This window comes from Larus michahellis, chromosome 8, assembly GCF_964199755.1.
Source record: "Larus michahellis chromosome 8, bLarMic1.1, whole genome shotgun sequence".
NCBI classification, from domain to species: domain Eukaryota; kingdom Metazoa; phylum Chordata; class Aves; order Charadriiformes; family Laridae; genus Larus; species Larus michahellis.
The window spans coordinates 5,864,897-5,883,408 of NC_133903.1; the positions used below are offsets into that span (position 1 = coordinate 5,864,897).

At 62.7% G+C, this 18,512-nt stretch overlaps 2 protein-coding genes across 3 annotated transcripts in view; one reads left to right on the plus strand and one right to left on the minus strand.

Annotated features, from left to right (window-relative positions):
• SLC5A10 (solute carrier family 5 member 10) overlaps positions 1-7,859 on the plus strand; it is a 39,828-nt gene extending 31,969 nt beyond the window's left edge. The window contains exons 9-14 of one of the 2 annotated variants that reach the window (XM_074599228.1): positions 3,509-3,616; positions 4,000-4,150; positions 6,426-6,594; positions 7,030-7,245; positions 7,424-7,509; positions 7,763-7,859. In XM_074599228.1, coding sequence (XP_074455329.1) covers positions 3,509-3,616; positions 4,000-4,150; positions 6,426-6,594; positions 7,030-7,245; positions 7,424-7,509; positions 7,763-7,859 — 827 coding nt within the window. The remainder of the gene's footprint in view (positions 1-3,508; positions 3,617-3,999; positions 4,151-6,425; positions 6,595-7,029; positions 7,246-7,423; positions 7,510-7,762) is intronic. The other variant, XM_074599229.1, reaches the window with a different exon arrangement.
• Positions 7,860-7,996: 137 nt separating this feature from the next.
• On the minus strand, positions 7,997-14,648 carry GRAP (GRB2 related adaptor protein). Its single transcript, XM_074599230.1, has 5 exons — positions 14,442-14,648; positions 13,160-13,257; positions 11,765-11,887; positions 10,282-10,450; positions 7,997-9,019 (listed from the first exon to the last, which is right to left on the minus strand). Exons 1-5 carry the CDS (start codon positions 14,517-14,519, stop codon positions 8,834-8,836), a joined length of 654 nt encoding a protein of 217 aa, XP_074455331.1. The 5' UTR covers positions 14,520-14,648; the 3' UTR covers positions 7,997-8,833.
• Between the last annotated feature and the right edge of the window lie 3,864 nt (positions 14,649-18,512).

Consider the following 18,512-nt stretch of genomic DNA (forward strand, 5'->3'; position numbering starts at 1 on the left):
CACATGCTGCCTTCACGCATTCCCGGCCCTGCCTGCACGTTAACTCTTTCGGCTGATGCCGTCCTCACACCTCTGCCCGGCCCCGCAGCCCCCCTGGACCACGCCGGTGCGGGAGGGCGGTGGGCGGCTGAGGAGGAGTTTCGGTGTTTGCCTTAAAAAAACCCAAGCGTCTCTCCCCTGAAATCTCTCCCTTTCCCGGTGTCCCGGCTGGTAAGTCAATACTTTCCGGGGAAGAAGCTCTGCCTCGTGGTTAATCCCTCCTGCGCCGAGCGCAAGGACCCCTGTGCCACTGCGGGAGCTTGGAGCCCAGGGGGGTCCCGGGGGGCAGCACCGGGTCGGAGCTACCGTAATGGTTCAAAGCTGCACCAGGAGAGGTTTAGACGGGACATTAGGAAGCGTTTCTTTATCGAGAGGGTGGTCAAACGCTGGGACAGGCTTCCAAGAGAGGTGGTCAATACCCCAAGCCCATCAGTGTTTAAGAAGCATTTGGACAATGCCCTTAATAACATGCTTTAAGTTTTGGTCAGCCCCGAAGTGGTCAGGCAGTGGGACTAGATGATCGTTGTAGGTCCCTTCCAACTGAAATATTCTGTCCGGTCCTGTCCGGTCCTGTCCTAAACCCTCCTCTGCTTTGGCACAAGGTTTGCAGCAGGGATGCCGTCACGGCACTCGGCCTTGCTCTGGCAGATCGCATTAATAGCTGGGAGGTGGGCAAAAAACTCCACCCTGGCTTCGTCAGTTGGTGCTCACAAGCCAGAAACACGGAGCTTTCTACTCGGAAACTGAGATAAAAGACGAATTTCAAGAATTGGGGTCAGATTCTTGCACCGAGGCGAAAAAAGGGAAGTGCCAGGGGCTGCGTCTCGCTCCCTCACGTTGGAGCAGCTCAGCTGGATTTGCAGCCGTGTAAATGAGAGCCCCGCTTGAGTCAGGCTCCCAGGGCGAAGCCACCCGTCTGCCCGGGTGCTCGGCCATCAAAGCGCTCCTCTCTGCAGACACGGTGGCCATGCAGCATCCCGGCTGTCCTGTCCCCAGCCAGAGCTTGTGGTGTGGCGAAGCGCCGAGCTCAGGGAGGATTTGGGAGGAAAAATGAGTCGGAAACGTGCAGAAAGGGGAAAAACTCCAGTGAGGCTTTCTCAAAGCTGGGTGGTGTCCAGCTCCGGTCTGTCGCTTGCAGGACGTGGCAACGGGGACAGGAGACATGGGGATGGAGGGATGTGACAGCTGTGTGTTGGGATCAGGACACGAGGAGGAAGGAGGCGTTCAGCTTCCACCAAATATTGTCTCAGGAGGTGTTTTGGATGGAGCGGATGGCTTTGTAGAAAGGCTGCGCTGACCCTGTGGGGATTTCCCGGTGGTGGGATGTCACCTACATGCCATGACGTGGGCAGCGAGGGGTGCAGCAGAAGCTGAGGACGCTGGAGGCAAAACTGGGTATTTTGGGTGAAATCCCAGCCCTGCTGAGCAAGCAGTGGTGGCCCCTTCGCTGATGGAGTTGCACCTGCGACAGCAAACGTGACAGAGCCGAGCACCCGGGGAGGCGGAGGGTTGTCCCCCCTGGGGTGGCCCAGGCCTGGTAATTTGGGAGATGCCCTGAATCGGGGCCGGCGCATCAAGCGCGGGTGTGCGTGGCGTGGCCGAAGCGTGCTGCGGTCGTACCCGCCTCAGCCACCGCCTGCTGCCCCGGCTCTGTTTTTATCGTGTAAGGAGATTTATGATCGCTTTAGCGGGGTGTGTGCGCGCGCTTTTATGATTTATTACGCCGCGGCATAAAAACGGCATCCCATTGCTTGTGCGATGTGCTGGCTCCTCCGGCCACGTTGGAGGGGGGAATTGGGACCGCAGAGCCCCCACCTGGAGCATCGCTTGACCCCCACGTGGGGTGAAGACACCTGGGTCCCCCGTCCCCAGTCCCCTCGGGGGACTGGGGACGGGGAACCCAGGTGTCTTCACCCCACGTGGTGAATTCAGCACCCGAATTGCAGCTTCTTTGTAATCCCCTGCCTGCTCGCAGGGACAGGTCACCGTGGCCAAGCAGGTCCATCCCCGCCATCGCAGTTGTCCCCGCTCGGCCGCCCCGGGCTGACCCAGCCGAACAGGTAGCGCCCAGCACAGGCACCGGCTCCTCCCGGCTGCAGCTGGAAGCATTAATTACAAGCTCCTAATTAATTTCCCATCTCTAGCAGAGGGCCTAATGACAAAGTGAGGAAGCGGGGTTCGACGCTGGGCTCTGCTCCCGGCTCGGGGGGTCCGGCTCCCCCGCTGGGCTTGGCTCCCTCTTCCCGCACGTTCCTGGGTCCTACCAAGGGGTTCGGCGGCAGAGCTGAGCCCTCAGGCTGGTGTTTTGGCTGGGCTGTAACACCCAGACGCTGCTTTACCCTCTGGAGCATCTTCCACCCGCCACCCGCCAGCCATTTGCATGGAGCCGCTCACAACGTGGTGTTTTAGAGAGGGGGAAACTGAGGCACGGAGCGGTGACGGCAGCTTTACTCACAGCTGCTGGAGGACGGAGTCACTGGAGCCCTGGCGCTGACTCTAACCCTGGGGAAAAGTGGCCCAGGCTGGGCTTTTTCAGCGTCCTTGGGATGTGCTGAGCATTGCCTGTGGTCTGCTGCCTGCACCCTGTGTTGCACATCCCCATCGCATCCCACACTCCTTTACTGAAAGCCCCGAGGTGTTACCAGCCGGTGTTTCCCTTCCCCAGCCGCTGCCGCTGGGGGGCTGGGGGCTTTGGTGGGGGTCACCATGGAGGAGGACCGGGGTGATGCTCCCGGTCGCGTGCAGCTATCACCCGTGCTGCTCCCCGTGCTCTTCAGTGGGAGGATGCAAGGCCGTAGAGCCAAGCGGCCCATGCATATTTATGCCTGACATTAATTTCCATCCATTTCAATATTTTATGAGCGTAACAATAAAACAAAAAAAAGGGCTGAGCGCTCATTGAGACAGAGAAGTAATTGGGTGTTGATGGTCCTGGCGAGCTGCCACGCGCGTCCCAGGGAGCTGCTGGGTGCTGCCCATGCGGAGGTAATTGCCGCAACGGTGCACGAACCCGCCTGGCCCCGTGAGCGGGGACGGGCAGCGCCTGCCCGTGCGCCTCTGCCACTTCTCTATGAAGCCCCGAGTCACGGTGGGGCCCCTCCTGGCTCTGGAGGTCCCCCTGGGGCAGCTGTCGCTGGCTTTAACGTGGGGAGGGCTCGGTGGGGGTAGGTCCGAGCGGAGCTGGGCTGGGCGCAAGGCAGCGGGAGGCGAGGGTGATGCTGCTGGGCTGGATCCTGTCTGGGTTATGGCTGATGGGGGAGAACAGGGCTGGGGGGAGACAACGGTGGATGTCCATGCGGGATGTGCTCCCTGCCTCTCTGTCCGGTCCTCTGCCAAGGTCTGGGCACCGTAGCCGTAAGGAAGGGCCAATATCCAGCCTGGTGAGAGGGGGTGCAGGGGGAGGGAAGGGTTGCTGGGCTGGCCCCTGTCCTGCGAGAGGTCCTGGCATGTCACCTTCTCTGTCCCCCAGATGCCGTGGCCTGCGTGGACCCCGAGGAGTGCACCCGCGTGTGCGGGGCCGCCGTGGGCTGCTCCAACATCGCCTACCCCAAGCTAGTGGTCGAGCTGATGCCCAGCGGTAGGTGGGTGGGAGGGGGCACCTCCATCTGCACCAGGATTTGCTGCACCCCAGGGCTGCCTGTGAAGCCCATCACGGCTCGGATGTCCGGGGGGACCCGGTGGATGGTCTGGATGGGTTCATGTGTGGGATGGCCCATGCAGCCCCTCCCAGGGCGACTCCAGAAGCGAGGTCAGGGAATGTGGGTGGCTCTGTGGGGCAGCACAGTGTCCCAGCATCCTGGGGTGCGGCTGGGTGTCCCCAAACCCCGTCCTTGCCCCAGGGGAGACCCCAGCGTGTTCTTGTGGAGGGGAAGGGTGAAGTATCGGGGCTGTCCCATCCCATCCCATCCCATCCCATCCCCCCTAGTTTGGCCGCTCCCTAATGGTCCCTCTCTTCCCCAGGCCTGCGGGGTCTGATGATCGCAGTGATGATGGCCGCGCTCATGTCATCCCTGACCTCCATATTCAACAGCAGCAGCACCCTCTTCACCATGGATGTCTGGAGGAAGCTGAGGCCGGGGGCTGGCGAGCGAGAGCTGCTCTTGGTGGGCAGGTAGGGAGCATGGGTTTTGGGGAGACCTTGGGTTTCAGGGAGACCGGTGGGGCTGGTCCAGCCCTCTGTGATCTGCCTTTGCTGCCCGGGAGCTTGCAAAGTGCCTGTGCTCAGCCTGGTTTATGAAAGGAAAACAAGCCCTTGGATTATTTTATGTATGAAAGCGCTGGAAAGGCAGACGGGGCGTTCGGGGTGTTTGGAGGGGCAGGGCTGTGCCCAGTGCGAAGCCTCTCCCGTGCTGCCCCCAGCCCCTTCCCCGGGGGATGCCGGTGGCTGCTCCCCGCCGAGGTCACAAGCAAAGTGTGTGGGGGAACTTCGCCGGGTGGCAAAGGGCAGCGCTGCCCACACATGCCCTGGCTGCTCCCGGGGGACGACGGGGAGCCCGGGAACCCGCCCTCGGTGCTGCGCTCGGGGCGGCGGAGTCAGCGCTGGGGAATGCCCGGCGCGGTGCCGGGGTGCGAGGGAGTGTCCGGGGCGCGGGGCAGACAATAACAAGGAGAAAATCTGGGTCAGGGCTCTGGCTGGGCTGCGCTGGGGCTGCGGGGAAGGTTGGCTGGTCCGGTGGCTCCGGGAGCAGCTATTTCTTAGCATCTTCCATCTCCGGAGGGTGGGAAGGGGATGGCTACGATCCCAGGGAACCGCAGTCCCGCGCAGCTCCCCCGTAGGAACTGAGGTGCTTGTCTCGGGACTGCCTTGCCCCTCCCTGACACTGGCTTCAGTGCCGGTGACACGGGGTGTAATAATGCCGGAGAGCTTTCCCGAGGATGGTTAATAAGTGTTTGCGAAGGGCTTTGCCCGCCCGGGGCAGGAGTCGCTGCTGCATTTGATCCACAGTAATTCATTAGCGCATCAGGCGATTAGTGGGAACAGGGCGCTGCAAATCGCCGCCGCCGTACGGCTCCGCAGGTATATAACAAATGATAAACATTCTAGACGGGGGAAAAAAAAAACCTCTTTAAGCTGCAAGTTTGAGGTTTTCCTACCTGCTAGCACGCGTGGCTCAGGGTTATTTCTGAGCAGCCTTTGGGGGGTCCCAGCCACCCCCCGGATGCAGGGTCCGTCTCGGCATGGGGCGGGAAGAGACTTGCTTGTGGGAGCAGAGGGAGTTCCCGGTTCCTGGACCTGGGGGTTTGAGCTCCTTCCGTGGCCGTGCCGTGGGGCTGGAAATCCCCGCTGGTGGTTGATGCGTGCTCTGTGCCGAGCTGACGGCACGGTGACGAGAACACCCGATCCTCCCCAATTCCACCCCCGAGCTCCCCAGGGCAGGCTGTGCCGGGTCTCTGCAGTCCACCCCTGCCTGGATCCCGACCTGCGGAGGGGCCCATGGCCGCCCGGCGCCCCCCTGGCTCACCACCACGCTCAGACACTCCTCCATTTTTCCCATGACCTTTTAGCATCATCTGTGGCTTAAAGATGTACCGAACGCGAGGTTTTTCTCCTACCCCTTGGGTCAGGGTCTGTGTTTTGGGCTCGAGCTGCTTCCTCTTTCCAGCGCGCCAGGTGGGCAGGGGAGAGTCCATCTAAAGATGCTTTCATTGCTTTTTTTTTTTTCCTTTTGTTTTTTCCTACTTCTGCTTTTCGGGATGAGCAGATGGAGATGTAGGTAATTCTGCGAAGCTGTAAACAAGCTGGGCTGAGCTATAAGTACGGCAGCTCTCGGGACGTGCCTTGTCAGCTCAGATCGGGCCTGAAAAACTGGGCTCTGGCCAACGCCTCTTGCTTTGGAGGAGGGTGATGCTGCAGGGGGCAGCTGGGCTTTGGGTGAGGATGGGGACGGAGTGGTGTTGGGGGACAGATGCATCCCTACATCGCAGCCTGGCTGGGGGGAGCTGAGCACGGGGCAGTTCAGCCCACATCCCCGGCTCTCAGCTGGGTGCTTTGGATGAACACGGGGTGCTGAGAACATCACCCAGATCTGGCCAGAGCACCCAGCCTCCATGTCTGGGGGCTTTTTGTAGCCCATTGGCCAGGTTTCCCCACCGGGGTGCCCAATTTAGCAGCCCCCAGAGCTGGGCAGGGGCCTGGGGAGTGCTCGCGTGTCCAGGATAGAGCCAGCACTGGCGTCGTTAACATCCTCTGTGGCCCCGGGGGTGTCACTCGGCCACAAGCATCCTCCCACAGATCCTCCTGCATCCCCTGGCCAGCTCTTCTGCACCGGCACTGGGACCCAACCCCTGGCCCCGGGGAGCCCCCACCGCCACGGTGGTGCTGCTAGTGCCAGGAGGTGCGGGTGGGACAGGAGCATCACCCCGCACTGCATCGCTGCCGCTCGCAGGGTGGTCACGGTGGTGCTGGTGGCCCTCAGCGTGGTCTGGATCCCCATCCTGCAGAGCTCCAGCGGCGGCCAGCTCTACGTCTACATCCAGGCTGTCACCAGCTACCTGGCTCCTCCCGTCACCGCCGTCTTCGTCCTGGCTGTCTTCTGGCCTCGAGCAAACGAGCAGGTAGACGCCTGGGGATGGCTTGAGGACACACGGGGTGGTGCCAACACCTTCCTACCCAACCTGCTCCCTGGGACCCAGCGGGGTTTGGGGGGTCAGGAGGAGGAAAGGTGGAGGCGATGCTGGAGGGGCTGGGGAGAGGAACCGAGCCCGACTGGCATTTCCGTGGGGAGCTGGTGTGAGAAGGAGGAGGAAGAGGCGGTAGGTGCCACCAAGCATGGGACAGTCAGCGGGGCTGGCAGGAGACATCCCCTGCTGAGGGGGTGCAGGTCTGGGACAGGACTCGGCCGGCCGGGGTGCAAGGTGCTGTCCCAACACGCAGGGGCCGTTCGACCCTCTTCCAGGGCTGGCCGGAGAGAGTGGCTCTCTGGGGGTGTTTGTTCCCCCATGGGGTGGCTCTCCCCCTCCGGCCACCCCCTGTGGACCTTTGCTTTGCAGGGAGCTTTCTGGGGCCTGATGGCGGGGCTGGCGCTGGGGCTGGCCAGGATGGGGCTGGAGCTGGCGTACCCCGTCCCCCGCTGCGGGGTCCCCGACCGGCGGCCCTGGCTGCTCGCCGACATCCACTACCTGCACTTCGCCGTGCTGCTCTGCGCTGCCACGGGGGCCGTCGCGGTGGGGGGCAGCCTGCTGACCCCCCCGCCACCTCCAGCCAAGGTGAACAGGGCACCTGGGACCCCTCACCCTGCAGCCCCCACGGCTGCGTCCACCAACCTGACCTCCTTGGCCAGAGACTTCGGTGTCACCCAGGTGCACCCCAAGCTCAGCCAGGGGGGTCCCCATGAGGAGTCCAGCCCGGGGATGGTTTGTCACCACATCTCGCCCTGGTTTCCAGCTAAAGGATCTCACCTGGTGGACCCTCTCACGGGAGCCACCCCAGCCCTCCGTGGACGGCACATCCCAGGGTCACTTTGATGGTGAGTGTGTCCTTGGGGGTGTCTGACAGGGGAGGCATCCTCAGTGCCCCCCACTCCCTGCCTGTAACGGGCAGCAGGACGGCATGGATGCCCTGTGCCTCAGTTTCCCCGGGGCCGTGCCACCTGCCAGGAGGTGGCCGGTCCCCACGGCACCCTGTCCCCCACGCTCGCCATCTTTCTGTGCCAGGTTCCTGCTCAGCCACCCTGGGTGCCCAGCAGCCAGCAAAGGCCGAGGGATCCCCGTCCACAGCCCTCAGGGATGCCATGGAGCCCCCCTTCTGGGCGCGCGTCTGCGGCATCAACGCCGTTGTCCTGATGTGCATCAATATTTTCTGCTATGCCTATTTTGCCTAGTGGCCTGCCAACCCCTGGGCAGTGGGGGAAGGGGCTGGGGGGGTGGGCAGAAAGGGGGATTCAGGTGATAGTTTTTATTTGTCATCTTCGGGACATGGGATGTTTAAATCCACTGGTGTGATGAGATGGGTGTTCTCAGCACCCTGTCCCTGAGTGCATCCCGGGGGGCTGTGAGGTGTGGGGGCATCTGTGGGGGCAGTGAGTCTCTGGGAGGGGTCTGGGGAGAGGTATTGGGGTGTGTGAGTGGGGGCTGCAAAGTGTGGAAGCAAAACCACAGCAAAACAGCAGGTGTGCGAATGCGGCCATGGGACCACTGTGGTTGTGGTGGGAACAGAGCGTCCATACTCAAGGGTGTCACCCAAACACATTTTACTGTCTCTAAACAAAAAATAATTAAAAAAAAAAAAAAACCAAGCCACATTTTGCAGCTATGAACAGCACCTGCAGGACTGAATTGCCCCGGATCAGCCTTCCCTGGCGCCCTGAGCCCTGGCACCCCTCCGTGGTGTTACCTGGCCGCATCCCGGCCACCTGCAGCCCTCCTTGGAGCTGGGGCTTTGCTTACAGGGTCTGGAGAGGAAAGAAGGTTGGGGGCACATGTACTCTTCCTCCCCTTGCTGCCACCCTGACAGGTCATGGCTCTGGAAAAGTTTTTATGGCCCTGGTGCTCCCCAGGGACCACCGCTGCTGGCCCGCAGCGAGAGGCGATGCCTGGGCTGGGGGCGATGGAGGTCTCCTGGGTCGGGGAGCTGATGTCTCAGGGTGCCAGGGCCGGGCATCCCCTGGGTGGGGATCACCGCCAGCCTGGCCTCTACCTCCAGCACAGCACAGTGGCACCGGGACCTCGTGCGTTGGCAGCCCAGCGTGGGGACGGGCACCATCCGTGGGGACGAAGCAGGCACAAAGCAGCTCCGGTGAGTGGGGGGCAGCGGGGGCCATGGTCCTCCCCGCTCGCCCGCAGCGCCGGCAGCAGCTCACTTGCGGATGGGGTGGACGTAGTTGCGGGGGAAGAGGCCGACACGGCCGTAGATCTTCCCCTGCCACCAGTTGGGGTCGGGGCAGTCCAGGACCTCGATGATGTCCCCGCGGAGGAAGGGCAGCTGGGAGCCATCATGGGCTGAGAAGTCGAACTGGGCTTGCACGAATTTGGGTCTCCTCACCTGGAGGAAAGTCGAGGGCAGGGGTTGGCGGGGGGAGAGGTGCCACCATTTGCCAGCCCCTCTGCATCAGGTTGCACTGCCTGAGTCCCCAGCGTGACCGGGATGCCATGCCACCACGTGGCGAGGACCAGCCTGGGGGTCCAGAGCATAGAGGGTATGGGGGTACCTGGGGTGCCCATGGGAGACAGGGAAACCCTGCCATGGGAAGAGCTGGAGTACTGGGGACAGCCCTGGGTTTATGGCCGATCCTGGGGTGCAGGGGAGCACCCCAGGGCACAGAACTCCCTGTTCCTGCTGCCTGGGAGAGCTGAGAGGGGTGCCCAGGGGATCCCTACACCTCGGAGGCAGCTGACACCCCTCTCCTTCCTGGGTCCTTCACAGGCGTCTCTGGGTGCCGGAGTCACCCCCAGCCCAGCTTGCAGGGCCCAGTTTCGCCACTTCCACAACCACCACCCCAGGGCTCTGCTTTGCCAGAGCTCACCAGGGGCTGGCTGTGCCCTGTCCCAAGCTGGTCGGGCTCTGCCACCTGCCCTGGGCATCATCCCTGGCCCGAGGGATGGTGGTGTGGGCCTGGGGCAAGCTGCTGTGCCCTGCCTTGCCAAGCTGTGCCAGTAGATTTTCTCCACCATGACGGCTTCCTCGCAGCGCTGCCTGTCTTGGGCTGTTTGTTGCACCCTCTCCTGCTCGACACCGCCTCAAGTCGAGCCTGAGCGTGGGGCTCCCGCGATGTCCTTGTCCCCCTCTGCAGGGATGTAGCAGCTGGGGGGGAGCTGAGCCTCGAGGGGGCTCACACAGGGGTCGGGGACCAGATGCCCGGGGTGCTTTGTCTGAGGGCTGTGGGGGAGCCTGTGCCAGGGGGGTCTGGACCCTGCCTCTGCTCGGAGCTGGGCCGTTTTTTTCCTCGGTTTTGTCCCTCTCTGCTCTTTCTTGGCCATTGCCAGTGTCCCGTGGCAGCAAGGGAGGAGCAGGAAAAGTTGAGGCAGGAGGAAATCCCCGTCCCCCAGGAGTTGCAGCCCCGTGACGCGTCCTTATGAGCACAGTCTGGGGTGAAGTGAGACCATGGCGCTGCTGCTGATCCACAGGACCATCCCGTGCCTCGGTTTCCCCATGGTCCATGGGTGGTGGCAGCCCTGGTACCAGAGGAACGATGGGGGATCCCAAAGGGGATCAGACACGGGCTCCCAGCCTATCCCCGCTGCTGGCTGTGCTGTCACCCCAGCCCCAGCCCTGCACGTCCCCATGGCCCCATCCCCTGAAGGTACCTCCTGGGTCTGGTCCTCGTCCCGGAGGAAGATCTGCTGCTTTTTGGCGATAGTGGTTGTCCTGTAGAAATCCACCAGCTCATTGAGGGAGTTGAACTTTTCCTCCCAGAGGAAATATTTGCCATTCCTCTCCCTGAGCACCTTGAAGTGCTGGACGTGCTGCCCATAGCTGTGGGAGAAGGATGGACGTTATCCTGTCTCCGGGATACTGGCAGTACCCAGACCCCCTCCCAGCATCATGGGGAAAGCCCAGGGGCTGCTCGTTGGGCTAATCAGGCTGTGAGGGTCCCACTACACCCATCCTGCCATGGCCAGGGGTGATGGTGGCACTGGGGTCACTCCTGGCCCCACTGGCAAGGCAGTGGGCAACAGTTCCTGGCAAGCTAGCTACACAGACCCACAGCTGAGACCTGCCACAACTCATCCCACATGTAGCTGAAGCTCGGTGCCTGGCCTTGGCACAGTGGGATGGCCGTGGGCCACGGGCAGGGCAGGTGGCTTTGTCCATGGAGCAAACAGGGGGCCGCATCTGAGGAAAGTGTGGTGAGAGCTGCAGCTCTCAGCTCAGCAGGTACCGGGAGGAGACTGCAAGGCTGGGCTGGGGCTCCCGAATCCCCTGTGCCCCCGGGGACCCCCAGGCCGCAGGAGTTTGGGGCAGGCTGGGTTTCCCTCACCAGCCCCGCATGGTGGCACCCCCTCGGCGTGTACCTGGGGGGTGGCAGGTTGTGGCTGCTGCAGGCACCCACTGCTGCCAGGTCCCCAGGCAGGGGCAGGGACCCGGCCACGCTGGTGACGCATGGCAGAACACGGCTCCCTTTCATTATGGGCAAGAACCTCCTTAAACGCTTAATTAGAGATTAGCAGCGTGAGAAAGTGCCTGGCTGGCCTGGGGCTGGCTCCTGCTACCCTGGCCCCGGGCAGGGAAGGGGCAGCGATGGGGTGAGAGGCCTGGGGGCAGGCTCTGCCCGTTGGCACGCTGCCTTCATACAGCCCTGGCCGCCCATGCCAAAATCATTGGCCCCGCGGCATTGGGATGCTGTGGCCCTTCGTCCCTGGGGATGCTCTGGGCGACTTTTTCTTCCAGGCCACGTCCCCTGGGCCGTGTTTGCAGCTTGGTCCCAGCCCTGTCGTTACCCACATGGCTGTATTTATGGGCACCCCAGCGAGGGACCCCGGGCGAGGCAGCGATGCAGCCCAGCAGTGCAGGCAGGGAGCAGAAAGCGGCAGGGACCATGGCAGAGCACGGGGCCGCAGAGGGGAGGAAGCGGGAATGCCCTGTGCAAAGCTACGCCTGGATGAAGGGGGGGTACATCTCCGCAGCCCCCAGCCCCTTCGAGGTGTCCTGGGCAGGGCAGGGTGCTCGCCCCTTCACCAGCACCGCGGCAGGGAGGGTGGCCTGGTGCCTTCGGTCCCCAAAGCAGGGGGCTGTGGGGGACCTCTGTCCATCCCGCTGTGTGTCCCTCTGCGTCCCACGGCCACTTACTTGACGGAGATGGAGAATTCCCCCGGGGAGCTCTCGCTGTCGCGGATCAGGAAAGCTCCCAGGTGCTTGCACTTGAGGAGCCGCTCTTCTGCCAGGTGCCGGGAGATCCTGCCCGCATACCACCTGCGAGGGGCACCGGGATCAGCCGTCTGGGCACCCCTCGGCACCTGGGAACCCCCCCAGTGCCGCATCCCCACCCCACAGGATGGAGGCACCGAGAGCTCCGGTTGGGGGGCAGGAGCAGGGTCCCCGTTGGGCTCCCCACAGGGCTGGGACCCCCCTGCAGTGGTTTCTCCCTTCCCTTTCCATCCCCACCATTTATCACAGCACTTTTGCAGAGGGAGGGACCACAGGGTGCTGCGCATGCAGACGCGTCCCCGTCCCTGTGCGCTGACTCTTCCATGCAGGGTTCGTGCAGCATCACCGACAGCCACGACCGCATCCTGTCACCTGGCTCGTCACGTCACGTGCCTCGTCCCCCACTTTGCTGCCTGTCCCCCCACTCTCCCCCGCGTCCCATGGCCCCCTGTGGGGACAGCCCTGCCAGGTGCTACGGGGGCGGGAGTTTGCAGAGCAGAAAACCCTCCATGCCAGGATGAAACCCTCCCTGCCTGCATTGCCAGCAGCTGCTGAAACGAGGTGGGGAGCAGAGTCCCCGTCACCCGTCCCTGCCAAGGCTGTGTCCGTGTATTTCGCATCTCTGGGTCATGGAGACCCTCTGCTACCTGTTAAAATTGCCCCATGAACGATCAGCCACAGACTTCGGCACAGAACGTCTACCAGTGCCAGCCCTCCAGGTGCTGTATGGAAGAGGCTGCATCTCGCCCATCCCGGCTTGTTAACCGAAGCCGGAGAGGCAATGGGATCAGCCCCGGGCTGCCCTGAGCCCACACGTTCCTGCTCCCCAGCCACAGCCCGGGGCAGGTTTTGCTATGGCATTTAAATGTGATTTACCAGGGGATAATGATACATAAAACACAGGTTAAAACAGGGATGGATTATGCTGGGCTTTAATAACACAGTAATAGGATTGTGTCTAATGCAGTCGTAATCCCATAACGCTTTGTTGTTCCCCAATTATCATTTATTTAGCGGGCAGCCTGGTGTGAGGGATGAATTTCTGTGTGTCGGGGGCACATGGGCGTGCTGCTGCCTCCCATGCTGTCTGGCTGTGGTGGCAATGGCAGACTGGCCCAGTAGGCAGACCCCATCGCTCTGTGACTCAGTTTCCCCGTGTGTGGGACTGCTCTGGCTTGTGGCAGATCTTTGGGCATCGGAATGCACCTTTGGGCTCGCTGCCTGAGTGGTGGGAGAGGATGTCCTGGCACTGGTGGGTGCTACCCAAAAAGTGGGGCTTTGAGTCCCCCCTTCCTCCCGTGGTGGGCTGGTACTTACGGGTGCGGCTTGACCTTGATGTAGTTTTTGGGGACGAAGCCCTCGCAGCCGTACAGCTCGGCCTTGTACCAGTTCTGGTCATCCTCCATGTTGAGGATCTAAGGTGGGAGAGGAGCAGGGAGGCATCAGCCTGGCCACCGTCCCCCTGGGAGAGGGGTCGAGTGGGACCCCCAAGACCCCATGTCCCCCACCGAAACCTGGGGACAAGGGGTCTCCGACAAAGGCAGCATGGTTTGGGGCTATTTGGGAGCACCCGTACAGAGCTGGCTGCTCCCCCCAGCCCTCCTCAGCTCATGGTCGGTCTGGCTCACCATGGGTGCTGGCAGCTGGGGGGTGCCTCAAACCCCCGGCCAGGGAAGGGGGTAAAATCTGTCCCTGGAGGAGCCGGGGTGGCAGCCAGACCCCCGCGTCCCCCCGGGGTGGTGGCAGCTGGGTTTCTCCGTGGGAGGAAGCGCCCCAGTGCAAGCAAGGGGTGCTGACACCCGCTTCCGCGCGACACCATTTTCCAGCCTCCCACGCAGGGGCCCGGGGGCCGGCACAGCTGTGCAAACAGGATCCGAAACCCCGGGGGCACAGCGCCGGGGAAAACACGCTGGGGAGGCAGGGGACGGGCACGGTGGGTTTGGGACCCTGGGGTACAGCCGGGTCATGCCCTCGCCCTCCCTGGGGCTGGCTGCACACATGGGGGGCTGCTGGATGCCGGGGGTCCGGGAGGAGCTGCCGGCATCTCAGCATCAGCCCCACAGAGAAGGGCAAGTGGACAGGCAGCGTGGCAGGGTGCAGTCCCCTGGGGATGTTTTGAGCCCCCCCTGAAGCTTTTTGGGATGCCAAGGTGGCATCCGAGAGCCCGTCCCGATGCCAGCGCCTGCGTGGGGATTTGGGCACATGGTCCCTGCTGCCGAGTCCCTGCGGCCCCCAGTACCTCTGTGGGGCAGGGAAAATATGTTCCAGCCCTGGGGGGCTGCCGCAGAGCACAGGTGGTGGCACTGATGGCCAGGGAGGCCATGTGCCTCATCCCAGCTGGGACCTCTCTGGAGATGTGGCTGGTGGCACAGGCAAGTGAAACCCACTGCTGCTGGGGATGCTGCTCCGCACCCCGAAAACCTCAGGAACGGCGCCTTCTCCCCCACAGAAAGCCCCAAAGAGGCAACAAAGCCAGGTGCAATGAAAGCGACGGTGTCGCCCCATGCCATGTGCTGATTCTGTCCCCCAAACCAGCAATGTCTAACCCCACCATGGCTGGTGAACCCCATGGCTGGTGACGCCCCGGTGCCCGCCGTACCTTCAGGGTGTCCCCTTTCTGAAAAGGCAGCTCGTCCTTCTCCGTCGCCTGGAAGCTGTACAGAGCCACCGACTCCATGGTGCTGGCTGTCACCGGGTGGTGATGACAAGGGGTCCCGGGGGCTCGCTGTGCCAGGGGTGCGGGGCTTCGTGGGGCTCGCCGCCCCGCGGCGTAGGGCTGTGGGTGTTTGGGGCGAGCGCACGGCGCGGCGGTGCTGGCGGGCAGGAAGCCGCGCTGATGTCAGCGCGCTGCTGGGGCGAAACGGTGAGCGCCACGCGGGACGCTGCCGGCGGGCACAGCTGCCCAGATGTGCTGGGAGCCCAGGGTTGGGGGGGGAGCCATGCCAGCCCACCTGGCTGCCAGGGGGTCCCATCTGCAAAAGAACCTGGGTGCATCAGCTGGTGGCACGATTCGGCGTCACCTCTGCGGTGGACCATGGGCAGCGGTGTTGGGTGGCCACAGGGTTTTGGAAGGAAGCAGGATGGCGATAGGACGGATGCGCAAGTTGAGGATGTGGGTGAAGTGTGTCTGACAGCATGGCCAGCAGGTTGGGCGTGCTGATGGGGGAGTCTCTGATGTCTTGTAAAGGCTGAGCTGCTGGCACAGCTGTTGAAAAGTGGCTTGGTGGGAATGGTTGTTTTGGCCAAAAAAAATCACGGAGGGTGGGATGGGCAGAGGCGCAGGGAGGTGGGATGGATGCACACACCTGGTTTCTTTGGAAATCAGGCTGAAAGCCACGGAAATCAGGCTGAAAGCCACGTGCCAGGTCCCAGCTCCCAACAGCGAGGTTTCAGCATAGCTGTTACCTGCTTTTTTTGGTTGTAGCCCTTTGGGGCTTGATTTTTTCCATCTCTTTTTGCAGGGCTGGGGAAGAAAAATTCCCTTTTAGACTTAAACGACTTGCTGCAGCTCTCGTGGGCGTCAGGCACTAAGTCCGCAGGGCTCGCACACAGGGCATTCCCAACAGGAAGGTCCCCAACGCTCTGCAGCCTTCTCATCATGTGTGTGGGCTGTGGCATGAAGCGCACAGAAAATCCGCCGGATGCTGGTTTTGCTTTGCTGCGAGGAATTAAAGCGGGGACAGCTGCAGCTCAATCCCTGCCCATGGACTTGGGCATTTTCCAGCGAGGTGCAGGACGCCACTGCCATCTGCCCCAGGAAGGGATGAGCTGGAGTGCTCACAGGGACTCTGCGGGGATACCGGCTCGGCAATTCACCTCCTCCAAACCTAAACCCTGCTTCCCAAGTGCTGCTGAAAAGCAAACGCCATGTAACGCCCCACCACGGCCATTTTCAGGGTCTTGGTGCCTATAGGAAGCAGAGAGGGATGTGCAGGGTGGCCCTGGGTGGCCCCTCACCTGGCAAGGCCCCGGTCCGCAATGGTTATCCCCAGCACAGCCCTGGGACCTGCTGGTCCCGGGGGAAGTGGAAATGGTGGGAACGCCAGGGAGGGCGGGGGGGGGGGCCGTGGGAATAGGCTGGGTATGTGCACGCCTGTCACGAGGAGGATGGGACTCAGCAAATCTCTGCAGCCCGGCGAGACCCAGGGGACAGGACGGCAGCGGGAAGATGGCTATCTCGGGGTGAGCTTCCTCTGCCGCTTGCCAGCCTCGGCGAGAAGCGGAGCCGGACGCTCCCTGGAGAAACCAGCCCCAGCAGAGCCGCTGCTCTGACCCCACTGCTGGCCAAGGGCCCAATCCTGTCCCTGCATCCACCAGCGCAAATCAGACAATGCTGGGCGCCCGGGCAGGGGGCCTGATTTCAAAGGGTGTACAACAAAGCAGTGCGGGGGGGGTTAGCTGGGCACGGAGGTGTCTGAGCACTGGGAGGGGGTCGGCATGGGAGAATTCTGCAGCCCAGGGAGGAGGTTAGTGTGTGGTGACGACCTGCCATGCTTCAGATGGACACCGTCAGCAGTTTTGGGGCCCTGTTTCCTTGGGCTGGCAGCAGGAAGGCTTGGGGGTCACCTTGGGGTGTCTGGCCCGGAGCCATGCATGGTGACACTGTGTGCCAGGGACCTGGGTGCAGGATAGTGGGGTGACAGCAGGGTCCCCAGGCCTTGGAGCAGTGGCTGGACTCAGGACCGGAGCAGGATTGGGTCCTGCCAGCAGATGGCAGCAGTATCCAGGGGGACACTGGGGACACTGGGGACAGTGCCACATGTCCCTCCTCTCATGCTCTAATGGATCCAGCAGCCCCTTTGGCATCCCTGTCCGGCCACCTCCAGCACCACATCTTGCTCCTCATCCCTCCTTCCCATCCGTGGATCCTTCCTGCTGCCCTGGACACTGTCACTGCCCAGGGACTGCATCCCTTCTGCTTGCCAGTGGCTCGCTCATGGCCCACTGGTGGCTGGCTGTCCCTGGCTGCTGGCTGAGTGCAGGTGGTCACTGCAGGGGTGACAGCAGCACCCGCACCCCAGGAGCGAGCTGGGCTGGATGCTGGAGCCGTCTGCAGCCCCATTTCTGTGTTGGGAGCGAAACGCTCCTGCATTCAGCCAGTTTCTGGGTGCCCCATCCTGACTCACTGCCACGGAACGGGATGGGGTGCCCTGATCCCAGGAGAGGAGCAGAGCCCAGCATGGTGGTCGGTACCCGCGCAGCACCCTGCTGCCTCCAGGCAACCCGTCGAAGGGGCCATCCTGGTACTGCAAAACCACAGGTGCCCATCACTTCTTGTCCTCTGGCTGCTTTATTCCCTGGGAAAACCCTTCTCCTCATGAGCAGCCCCGAATCTGCCCCGTCCCATGCTCACCAGAGCCCTCAGAAGACACCTGGGACCCCCGTGATACCCGTGTGCCAGCCATGAGGCTGTGCTGCAGAGCCCTGCAAGGCTCAGTCCGGGAGCCAAAGGCTGACTAACCACCGGACTGAGACATCCAAGAAAAATCAAAAACAAGGTTGTTTTTTTTTTTTCCTCCCATCTTCCCTCTTGTGCCTTGTCAAGTAGCCGTATTTTGTATAGCACACGCTGTACCGGAGCAGGGGAGAGCCTGTCCCTGCAGTGACAGCCACGAGCAGCGGGTGCTGAGCCGATGCCCGGCAGGGTGGGATGCTGGGGGATGTAGCCCCATCCCTGTGCCCTGCCTGTGCCCAGTGTTCAGAGGGACCCAGGAGGTGCCAAGCTGGTTGGGCATCAAAGCCTGCAGCCTGGAGCAAGGTGCTCAGCGCTGCACACTGTGAGCATCAGCCCGGCTTGCAAGGAGATCCCAAGGGCCGAGGACGTGCGGTGGCTCACCCAAGGGGAGCCCACCCTGTCCCGGGTTTGACCACCAGCCCACGCTGCCTCTCCCTCCACACGGGGGAATTTCGTGACCCTGGGGACAGGCAGAGGAGGGTGCAGCCGGCTCTGGCATCACCCTTCCCCTCCGCACGGCCGCCCCTGGGCTATGTGTCGGATGCTGGGATCTGTCTGGAAGCTCCTGCCGCCTCCCGGGTTGCCCAATCTGCCGAGCCCTGTTTCATCAACATCCTGTGTTTACCTGCCTGCAAAATCCCCATGCAGGAGGGAGGAAGAGGAGGGAGGGGAGCCTCTTCCCCTTCCGCTGTGGGCCTGGGGAGCTTTGTTAAGGAGGCAATCCCGGGCTCCCCAGCTCCTCTCCAACCGGTGCCCTCCACAGCTCCTTGCTGAGCTGTGGCCCACGGTGCTGTTTGGGGACGACAGGAGAGGAGGGGGTGTCTCGCGCCTGGCTTTGCCTCCCATGGAGGGGCAGTAGGCTGGGCCTGGATGGTGGCATGGCTGGACATTGCGAGCTGGCTCATATCGCGGACCCCGGTGTGTACAGGGAGGCTTTGCTCCTGGCAACGAGCGGGCAGAGGGAGGGATGCTGCCCCTTCATGCAACGCTGCGCCCAGAGGTCGGCAATGCAGCACAGCCCAACACACGCCACGCTTCCCCTCGCACTGCTGCAAAAGGAAACCCACAGCACGACACCGCCCCAACGAGCCACAAAGGGGACGGGTGTGACACTACGGGCAGTTTTCCTGAGAAGAAACCCTGCAGCCCGTTCCCCTCCAGCTCTGCCTGTCCCCAGCAGCAGAGAGCTGCCTGGCGAGCCAAGAAGCTGTGCAA

Coding starts and splice junctions, on each gene's coding strand:
- GRAP (XM_074599230.1), bottom strand. CDS start 14,519: ATGGAGTCGGTGGCTCTGTACAGCTTCCAGGCGACGGAGAAGGACGAG. Junction 13,258..14,441: donor AGAAAGGGGACACCCTGAAG/GTACGGCGGGCA, acceptor CTCCCACCTTAG/ATCCTCAACATGGAGGATGA. Junction 9,020..10,281: donor ACGAGGACCAGACCCAGGAG/GTACCTTCAGGG, acceptor ACTTTCCTCCAG/GTGAGGAGACCCAAATTCGT.